The following is a 10967-nucleotide window of genomic DNA, read 5'->3' as shown; positions in this document are numbered from 1 at the left end:
ACATGGATTTTCAGTGTTTATGGATAACCCACTCAGCATTAATAAACTGCCAACTATGTGGCCTGTGATGGGATCCTCAAGTCAATGCCCACCAGGCAGAAGTTGTGGCTCCACTCCTTGTCTACCTCTCCCCACCTAGCCTTACCTTTTCTGTGTACCTCTTCCCACACTCCAGCATGGGTGTGCACATACACTCTCTCTTCACCAAGCCAGTGTTTCTATGTGTGTGTTATCACCAGCAGGCCTAAGTAGCCTTCCTCAAATAGATTTGTGCTTCAGGAAGGGTCACTAACCAGCCATGAGTTATTAAAGTCCTTCTCTCTGCTAATGACTTGAATTTGATTCTTACTTAGCTCTCAAAGACTACATAGAAATTGTACTGGCTTTGGACCCAGTCCTGAGTCAGTATCTTGAACTCAGATACCTAACAAGTTACCTAAGGTCTCAGAAGCCTTACTTTCTGGATACATAAATTAGGATTTTGCATACCTCCCTACCTCATAACCTCTCTACCCTCAGCAGCTTGTTGGGAGGATTAAATGAGATAATGCATGTAAAGCATCTGTCATATAACAATAAACACTGATCTTTGTTCCGTAGTCTCATGACTTTTCTGATTCCTGACTCTTAAACTTTCAGTTTTCTCCCTTCTTACACTTATGCCCTCTTGATTCCTATCTACCTCCAACTTGATGCAAGTTGTAACCCATACTGTTTCTTGATTCCTACTGCCTACCTGTTTCTGACTCAGCCTTGCTCAGATTCTTGGCTTTGGGGAAATCCTAACTCTGGATTGCTTGCCTCCTTCTGTTCCCTGACTCCACCTGGCTCTGCAGCTTCTTAGTTCTACCCAGATCTTTCCCTGCCTCCTTATTTTGTAATCTATGACCCAATGCAATTGTGGTCCTGATGCTGATGAACAGGGACCCAACCAAAAATGTGGTTCAGACTAAAAAACCCAGCAGACAAGTCACTGAAGGGTACTGTACTTCTGTGCACACCATAACCAAAGGAGACCGCCAATCTCAATGTATGGCCATCTAAAAATAAATCCCCTTTGGGAGACTTTCCCATCACACTGACTTATACCAGCACCGCCACCACAAACACACTGCCAGATACAGTTGGGGGAGTGTAAGGAGTCTGTAACACTAAGGGAAATTCATTTCTAGAAGCAAAAATAGCATTTATATAAGGACAATATGGGAGAGTGGAGAAGTTTTTTTCTGGTGTTACCCAGTAATCATTTCAGTATCTTTTCATGTTTATTTTTTCTGTCAGTTTCATAATTTTAAGTCCCAGTTCCTGAAATATCTGTGGAAGACAGAGAAAAGAACAGCTTGTTCTTTTGGCAGTCAACACCCTCTGGTTACTATTTTCAATTCCCAAGGGGACAAGGTAGAGCATCTCCCTGACTGAAATAAAAAAAATAAGAAGGAGAAATATAAAAATTTCTACATCTGTGCAGGGTTTGGCATAGAGGGATGACCCTTGACCCCCATATATTTACTTTCTGGGAACATAATTTAAAATCCATCTGCACAACTAGAAGTTCTTCCCTGCTTCTCACCACAGTGCAGATTTTTTTCAGTGAGTTTCATTCTGCATGTTTCTCTGCTATTTAGTATGCTGAGCCTGGACAAAGTGTCTTTCTAAGGGAAGCTCATGGCTTACCTCTTGCACATTGCAGGTAAACGGGCTCTCTAAGCACAGCAGCTCATCAAAGCAGCCAGCCACCTGATGAGAACATCATCCAGAACAGGCTCCAGCCTGCCCTGAGACTCAAACCCTCATTTCATTTATTTTGCTTGATACTGTTTTACATGAGATGAACATAGGAAATAAAATGGGCGAAGGCGATGCATGCTACACTTCTGCACTCCTCAACAACACATCGTGCTGTGGACTGGGTGGATGGGAGGAACAAAAAAGACTTAACTCCAGCAGCTTCTTGAAGAAAATAAACTCACGCCTCTTTCCCACCACCTCAAACATATGGATACAAGGCCCAGTTAAAACCCACCCACTGGTAAGTATCCATCAATCCATGGCAAACAGTTTGCTTGTGTTGATATTACTACTCTCACTCTAATCATAGCCCTATCTTCCTTAGGGGCCTTCAGAAATGCAGCAAGATAATGCATGTAAACAAGATACATGAGATAGTGCATGTAAAGCATCTGTCATACAACATAATAAACATTGATTTTTGTTCCATAGTCTCATGACTTTCCTGATTTCTGACTCTTAAACTTTCAGTTCTCTCCCTTCTTACACTTATGCCCTCTTGATTCCTATCTATCTCCAACTTGATGCAAGTTGTGACCCACATTGTTTCTTGATTCCGATTGCCTACCTATTTCTGACTCAGTCTCGTTCAGATCCTTGGCTTTGGGAAAATCCAAGTAGTGAAATTACGCATAATGAAATAGTTTGTTAGTCTCTTTAGATAAAGTTGTACAGAGGTTTCTTTCTGATGTGCCCCCACAATGTCCTGCACCCATCCCTCCATAAGAACACTTCCGTTGAGGTTGGTTCCTTATTAACTTGTCCATGTTCTCATGGGAAGGCAGAATACCTGATGCCAGCACTATATCTGTCCTATGCCTCTTTGCATCTTCAGGACCTAGCATGGTGCTTTACTCATAACACCCAATAAATACCTGTGCAGTGAACACAGGGGGCACTTTAGGAAAGAGCTTAGGTCATGTGTTGCAGTGGAAATCATGGAGGGCTCTGGGAAGGATCAGACTAAAGTCTGAATCCAAGATCTGCCACCTATGAACAGTGAGTCCCTGGGCTCTGAATCCTCTCTGGGCTTGCGTAAAAAGGGAATCCCAGCAATCCCAGGCTTCTCCAAGGATTGTGAGGACTAAGTAAGATAAGGTATACACAGTGCTTGGCATTTAGCAGTCTCCAAAATATCCATTTTCCCACTTTTTCCTTTCCTTTGGTGAAATTATAATGTATTCATTGCTGTTTACTGATTGAATGGGACTGCTGCATAGCTTGTATAAATGTACATATAAAAACTTACCATCAGGTATTTATGTGCCTATTAAATGCATATCATTAGAAACTATGGTGGTTTGGATACTGCAGGACCAGTGCTGCCAACCTTGGCTCACATTAGCTTCTCCTGGAGAACTTAAAAAATCACCATGCCCTGGCCATATCCCAGACCAATAACAGAATCTCTGTGGGTCAGACCCAGGCATCAGGAAGTCTTATAGCTCCCAGGGTGATTCTGACATGCAACCAAGATTGGGAACCATTTGATTAGATGGTACAATGGCCAGCAACCCAGAGACAAACATATTCCTTATGCTATACCAAGTTGTTGGGATATTCAGCGTTGCATTTACTTCAAGCTCAAGGTCACAGCTAATAAAAAAAACGTTACTTTGCTGCCAGGCCCAGTGTACCTCTTTAATTTCCTCAGAGAAGTGGCTGTGGTCTACGGTAAGACTCAGGTATTCCTGGCTATGCCGCCTGGCCTTGTAACATGTTTCTTAACTGTTTGCATGTTCTTTAAATATCTGTGTCTGTTTTATCTCCTTTTCTGTGTCCGAACATCTTTTCTTTTTTCTCTTTACCACACCCATTTTAGAAATTACAAAGTCCTTTAATCGGGTTTTTAGATCAGTGTTCTCAAGCTTGGTTGTACATTAGTATCACCTGGGAAATTTAAACAAATTTGGGTCCACTTCAGACTAATTAAGTAAGAATCCCTGAGCAGTGGGGCCCAGACTTTGGTGCTGTTCTCCAGATTATTCTAAATATGCAGCCAGACTGAGAACCATTGTTATCCTACGAATTTCTCTTCCCATCCTTCAGCCGCCACCAGATCCACATTCTCATCAACACTTGAGTAGCTCCCATTTTGGAAAAACACAGGCCTTTTCTTTCCTTTTACAAATATGTAAAATTATTTGCGGCCAATTGCTTTTACCTACACCTGTTCCACCTACACTGATGTTCATTCTTGATTAATTCAGCAAGGATTATTACTGAGAATTTGCATTGTGTTAAGACATAACTGGGAATGGAGAAAGAGGCCTGACCCTATGCTGCTGGAGAAGCTACAGGAACACAATCCCAACAGAATGCAGTATATGCTAAAATATGAGCACAATATAGAACAGTTTCCAAGCTTTACTGACCCCTCCCCATGCTTGTGTATTAGCCCACTGCATCCTCACAATGACCCTAGGTGTAGATTATGTTGCCACTTTCCAGAGGAAGACAAGACTTAGGGAGGCTGGGTGACATGCTCCAGGACACCCAGGTAGTGAGAGGTGTGGCCGGGATGCCTACCTGGGCAGTCCTCCTCTCTCCTATCTGTACTCTTAACCTCTATGCTCAAGAAGAATGACCCCCACAAAACTTAATTTATTTTTAGAATTTATTTTCAAATGCTAGGGTTGGGTTCTTCTCAAGCATAGTAAAATTAAGCATCATTGCCACAGACTCCAAAGACTTTTCACTTAAAAGCCTTGCACAAAGAGCTTGAGGCTTTGATTAAACCACAAAAGCAGCATATCCACAGGATGCGCAGCTTTGTCTTACTCCTAAGGTCATGTCTCACAGTCTCATCGTCAGTCTCACTGGACACACCTGTGGCATAGCCGATGGGCGTGGCGAGGCTGAAGTACGCCGGGTGGGAACGGGGGGACTTGGGAAATCAGGGCCTACCTCCCATACCAGGCAGATGAAACTACAGTCTGACAGGAAAGAAAAAGGCCCTCCAAAGTCAGACTGCTGGTTGGAGGTCGAATTGGACCTTGAATTCAGCCAGAGTGTTTTCCTCGACTTGACTCTTACCATCAAACCTGCTACCTCTCAACTTGAGGCTCAAACCCATAATGCTACAGTGAGGAAAGAACAGTGAACAAGTGAGAAAATCATTCCTGTTTTGCCTCTATTCATAAGATTGCTGTTGACTGAACCAAAAGCTTTTGCTTTGGTTAGGGCTGTTGGCATTCTATAGGGATTTAGTAGAACCTGATTCAGTGTCACCAACTTCACACCTGAAAATGAGCATATGCAAGTCCTGTTTCTATTTACTCCTGTAAAATCAGAGCACAAGCCCTTAGTTAATTTAGCATGGAGGCTAAATACCAACTTAATTTGTAATTCTGCTAGTTGTTTTTTTTCTAAGACAACTGTTTTTTCCATCATAAATAACCAAGACCTTCACTGACTCAGTCCTGTGTCTCTGAAGTCTGGCAGTCCTCAGCCAGCCATGGGCAAGGCCCACCTCCACCCTCACCCTCCAGCTCTTGTGTGACTTTGCCTTGTCTTCCTCCAAACCACAGACAAGACAGACTCCTCCTCTGCAGGACCAGACATTCATCAGCAGACAGGAGTGAGCTTTCCTCAAACCCCTGGCTTCCTTCCCCTTGATGCCTTCTGGGCTGTGCAGACTGAATAGCTAGCTGTGGAAGGAGTAGGGGAACAGCCAGTTCCAGCAGAGAGGGCTGAGGAGGCCAAGTAGGCATCTTTTCTAGAACAAGACACTGTGGGGGTGGGCAGCCCATCTGCCTGGACTGTTTTCACCCACTCAGTCCTCAAGGTTAAGGTAGCTGCCAAGCACAGCTAACTCCCAGTCACAAGCAGGTCCTGGCAATCTTTCCACTACATGGGTGCCTGGCTCTCGGGACAGAGATGGGATTACCCAAGGTCATGCCAGCATCCTGGTACAAAGGACCTCAGGTTTCCAGGCAGGCAAGTTCTCCTTCTGCCAGACACATCAGTACTGAGAGGTGAAGGGTGAACATCCCTGCAGGGCTTCTCCGCCCCAGCTGAGCTCCCAGAAACTGTCTGCATTTTTTCATGGTTCCCTCTCTTAGCTGGACAGCTGGCTACCATGAGTGTCATGAGGGCAAGCCACAGGGTGAAACCCTGAGTCCAGAGAAGGTTTCTTGGTCACAGAAAAAGGATCAGTTTCCCATCCTTCTAAATACCTTTACTGATCTACAGGGACATGGGTCTACCATGTTTTAAGGAGCTGATAACCTGAGCCCCTGTCTGCCTCCTCCCAGAGGGTGAGGAAACTGAGCCGATGAGGACCTGGCAGGCAGGGTATGTGGTGGGTTTGGGTGCAGCGACCTGGCATGTGCTCAGATGAGGGACCTCTCTTCCTCTGGACTAGGCGGGTCACTATGGCTCTCTCCAGTTCTAATATCAAAGGTTGTTTTGGAGAGTGGCAGATGTAACTGTGAAGGCTCATAAATTTGCTGGAAAAATAGTGAATAAATCCTGAGCAGGAAAAGAAATAAACTCTGGATAACTCAGCCATGCTTTTTTGAGAAGTTATAAAATTATATGACCTTGCCATAAATTTTTATCAGCACTTCTTATACTCACACACAGACAAGTGATAAAAATTGGAGGATTCTGAGAGGCAGGGTCTGGAGACATGAGGCAGCCCTGGGGGTGGAGGACACAGCAAGGGAAAGTGTGTGGAGGGGAAGGAGGGGGAGAAGCAATGGTACTGTTTGAATACAATTCACACAGGTGGTGACTGCTTTAGGAGCCCAACTGGTTTGTTTTAGGCCACCAATTTTTGGAATCTGTGCAAATCGCTAGTTTTCCCATTCTCTCCACAGCACTGGAGACCCTGGCCCTGTTCTCATCATTATCAGAGCCTAACTGGGTAACCTCAGAGAGAAGTTATTTCAGCTCTCATGCTTCATTTTCTTTTTCTTTAACATGGGGTTTTAACATAAAAATCTCTGTTCCTTGTATCTGTGGGAATAAAATGAATGAACAGAGCATTAGAATCAAGCTGGTGTTCTTGGTTTCATCATCTCCCCGCCAGAGGCAGGACAAGAGGAAAGGTCACCTACCTGAGGCCTGGACCTCCATGATGTACTGGTGCAGATCCTGGCCCTGCTGAATGACCTCAAAGGTCATGTTGTTCATGGCCAGCTTCCGCTCCGTGTGGCGCTGCAGCCGCTGCTCTGCCAGTGTCAGATCCTCGGTGTTGAAGTCATTCATCTGCCGGAGCAAGTCCTCATTCCAGGCATCTAGCTCTGCTGTCACCTGTGAGGGAACCACCATCAGTACAGGCTCCATGAGAGATGCTAGACTGAAGCTCACTGATTCTAAGCCTTGTTGACCAACCTGACTTTCAGATCAGTCTGCATCTCTTTGACTCCTATACCCCCAATTCACAGCACTGCCACGCAGTCAAGTATGCATGCCTTTAAAGGTGTTCGCCATGTGTTTCAATGTCTATTAGCAACAGCAAATATTTATATGATGAGTTATGGTTTATAGTTTTTGCATACTCCATCTCGTTCCACCCCCACAATGACCCAGTGAGGCAGGCAGGGTGGAGACGTCCAGGTCCATCCTCTGGAAGAAGCTGATGCTCCCTCAGACAGATGGAATGGTGTGCCCAGGGTTGACCCTGCTCATGAGGGGCAGACCTGTGGACATTCAAGAAGCCTTCATGAAAACCAAATCTGAACCTTCTCCATCACCCTAGGATGTCTACTTGTGCCCCTTTCCAGTCAGTTCCTGCCTCCCCCACTCCTATACCGCAGGTGCCACTTCCTGATTTCTATCATCACAGCTGTAGCTTAGCCTATTCTTGGATTTGAAACAAACAGAATCATACAGTATGTACTCTTTTCTGTCTGACTTCCTGGATTCAGCATGCTGTGTTCTGATTTATCTGTGTGGTTATGAGTACCAGTTTATTTCTTGCTGTGCTGAGTTGTATTCCACTGTACAGATATGCCAAAAAGATATTTTTATCCATTCTCCAGCTGATGAACTTTTGGGTTGTTTCCAGTGTTTGGCTATTATGAATATGGCTAATATGGAAGTTCTTATACAAGTCTTTCTGTAGACACAGTTTTCATTTCTCAAGATGTTTCCCAGAAGTGTAATTGTAGGGTCATAAGGCAGGTGTATGTTGAACATTCCAAATAGCAATTTTATATTCTGATAGGAATGTATGAAAATTCTAGTTGCTCTACATCTTCATCATCATTTGATGTTATCAATCTATTTAAATTTAGTCATCCCAGGGGGTGTGAAGTGATATTGCACTGTGGTTTTAGAATGACTAATGATGGTAAGCCCATTTCACATGCTTATTGATCATTTATATCTACTTTTGTAAGGCATCTTTTAAGTCTTTGGCAAAGTATTTCTAAGTCTTCTGAATTTTACAAAACCTAGGTTAATTATCTTTTGGTTATAGATTTGTAGTAGTTCTTAATATGTACTATATAGTCCTTTATCAGGTAATATACTAAAAATAGCCTAAACAAAAATTTTAGTCCATTTCCTTGCCTACAAAGAGAAATTAGATAAAACCAAGACAACTAGCATTAAGGGATAAGAGACTGCATTTCTTTCAATCTTGGTTTTTGTTTTGTTTCCATGAAACAGAGTCTATGCAGAAAGATCTCAGAGAGGCCCCAAGCCAAGAACCTGTGCAGTGGAAAGGAAGGTGTCGAGGGTCCTGGTGAGGAGGAGCAGAGTAAAGCTGAGATGCTTCGGTTGGGAGAGTGAAGCTCAGAGGTCTGGGATCTTGGCAATTTGAATCTAAACCAAATGTAAATATGTCCAGGATTCTATATCCAGGGTTCCCTGCCCTTGTCTACTCTCATCACCTTGACAGCACTGACCTCAAGGTCCCAAGTCTGTTCTGAAGCCTGAAGAACGCAGATTTCAAGGGGGCTACTCAACACTACAGCCTGACTCCTAAGGCTGCCCTCCTGGATCTAAATGTTCTTTCCTCGCTGTCTGACCCTCTCTTCCTAGTCCCCCTAAGCACTAATGTCCAGCCCCTTAAAATGGTTTTATTTGTGTATTTCTATTGTTTTCTGGAGTTTCTTTTCTTTCCTAAATGTTTCTTGGTTCCTCAAGGAATGTTTTTTCATTGGGTTCCTCCTCGCCACTTTCTCTCTTGGGTACAGGGCTGGCACAGAGCAGGGGCTTCTTTTTGTTTTAAGGAGAAAACATTTTCAAACTTGAAGCTTACTTACTGCTAATAAACAAACCTAGCTTTCCAGCCAAAAGGCATGCTCTTCTGGTACATGACCCAGTCAGCCTGTTTACTCACTGACCTGGAGAGTTGGCTCTGCCCTCTCCGGCCTCCTTCCCTGGTCCACTAGCCCTGAAATGCCCGTCTCCTTCCTCCCAGTCTGCTCAAGTCCTCACCACCCTTCAAAGTAAACCCTCTGGCATGAAAAGCTTCATGATAACCCCCAGACCCAGATGTTTTTCTCTGGCTTATCTCACAATATCAGACACAGACTCCTTTGCTAATATAGAAACAAGACCATGAAAAGAAAATCCTGCACTGGAGAACTGATTTGGCCATTTAAAGCCATTTGGAAAAGAAACCTGGAGGAATTTGTTCAAAGCAGAAACTCAGGTCTGAGCCAAATGAATGAAAGGGAGAACACAGGGTGCCCACAGGGCATTTAGCTTTCGATCAACCTATTTTTGTTTTCTCCTTCAACTCAATTAGCTCCTTCTCAGCTCCTGGCCCACTCAGTTCCCCTCTGGGCTCCAGGGCCCTCTGTCTCCCTAGCTCTCCTGAATTACTTGGAATGGTAGGATACGATGACCTCTTAGAGAGATACACTGGCAGTATTTCTGTTCTAACAATTGTCTACTCTAAAGTCACAGCCATAAGAGAAATTAGAGAAGTTAAACAGAAATTTAGAAAGGATAAGAAGCAGTGGGAGAGTGAAGGCCCACCTCAAAACAAAGCCCAAGACTTTCCAGCCAGATGAGATTCACTGAATCCAGCATTCTACCACTGCAAAGTGTCCCCAAGGCATTTGTTCTCGTGGCTCTTTTCTCGTGGAGCCTTCTCCATTGGCTCCTCCCATTTTCTAGGTCTTCCCTAGTATTTATATGCAAAGAACACTTTGGCCCCTCCCCTCCAATATTTTACTGTGCTCTCCTGAATATTCACTTGCCTATTCTCTTCCCACTTCCTATAGTCTATTCCTATCAACTTAGCTATTTATTATTACCTGCAAAACTGGAAATATTACTGTGCTGTCCTTTTCTTCATAACATTTTAAGATGGAAGTAACCATGATAAAGGTGATGATCATGGTTGAAAAGGCTAATTTACCTTGCACAGGGGCACCTCATATTATTGTGTTTCACTTTATTATACTTCACAAATAATGTATTCTTTTACAAATTGAAGGTTTGTGGCAACTCTGACAAGCAAGTCTATTGGCGCTGTTTTTCTAACAGCCTTTGCTTACTTCCCTGTCACATTTTGTCTCTGTGTCACATTTTGGAAATTCTTGCAATACTTCAAATCATTACTATCATAATTTATATGGTGATCTGTGATCACTGATCTCTGATGTTATTATTGTAATTCTTTCGGGGCACATGAACCTTACCCATTTAATTGATAAATATGTATGTTCTATCTGCTCCGCTGATGGGCTGTTTCCCTGTCTCTCTCACTCTCCTTAGGCCTCCCTATTCCTTGAGACACAACGATATTAAAATGAGGTCAGTGAATAACAGTATAATGGCTTCTAAGTGCTCAAGTGAAAGGAAGAGCCTCTCACTTTAAATTGAAAGCTTAGTGAGAAAGGCATGCAGAAAGCCAAGACAGGCTGAAAACTAGGTATCTTGCACCAAACAGCGAAGTTACACATGCAAAGGAAAAGTTCTTGAAGGAAATACATGTGCTACTCCAGTGAACACACAAATGCTATGAAAAAGAAACAGTCTTATTGCTGTTATGGAGAGGTTTAGTGGTCTGGATAGAAGATCAAATCACCACAACATTCCCTTAAGCCAAAGCTTGCTCCAGGGCAAGGCCTTACCCTAAAATTCTCTTCAATTCTATAAAGACGGAGAGAGATGAGGAAGCTGCAGAAAAGTTGGAAGATAGCAGAGGCTGGTTCATGAGATTTAAAGAAAGAAGCCATAAAAGTGTGAGGTGAAGCAAGTACTGATAC

General features: G+C 43.5%; 1 protein-coding gene across 6 annotated transcripts in view; it reads right to left on the bottom strand.

Annotated features, from left to right (window-relative positions):
* Nucleotides 1-10967, bottom strand: part of LOC118922437 (kalirin) — a 483582-nt gene that overhangs the window by 99630 nt on the left and 372985 nt on the right. For all 6 annotated transcript variants that reach the window (XM_057503419.1, XM_057503422.1, XM_057503431.1 and 3 more), the window contains one exon: nucleotides 6852-7047. In XM_057503419.1, coding sequence (XP_057359402.1) covers nucleotides 6852-7047 — 196 coding nt within the window. The remainder of the gene's footprint in view (nucleotides 1-6851; nucleotides 7048-10967) is intronic.

Source organism: Manis pentadactyla, chromosome 1, assembly GCF_030020395.1.
Source record: "Manis pentadactyla isolate mManPen7 chromosome 1, mManPen7.hap1, whole genome shotgun sequence".
Lineage (NCBI taxonomy): Eukaryota > Metazoa > Chordata > Mammalia > Pholidota > Manidae > Manis > Manis pentadactyla.
This window is presented reverse-complemented; position numbering and strand designations above follow the sequence as displayed.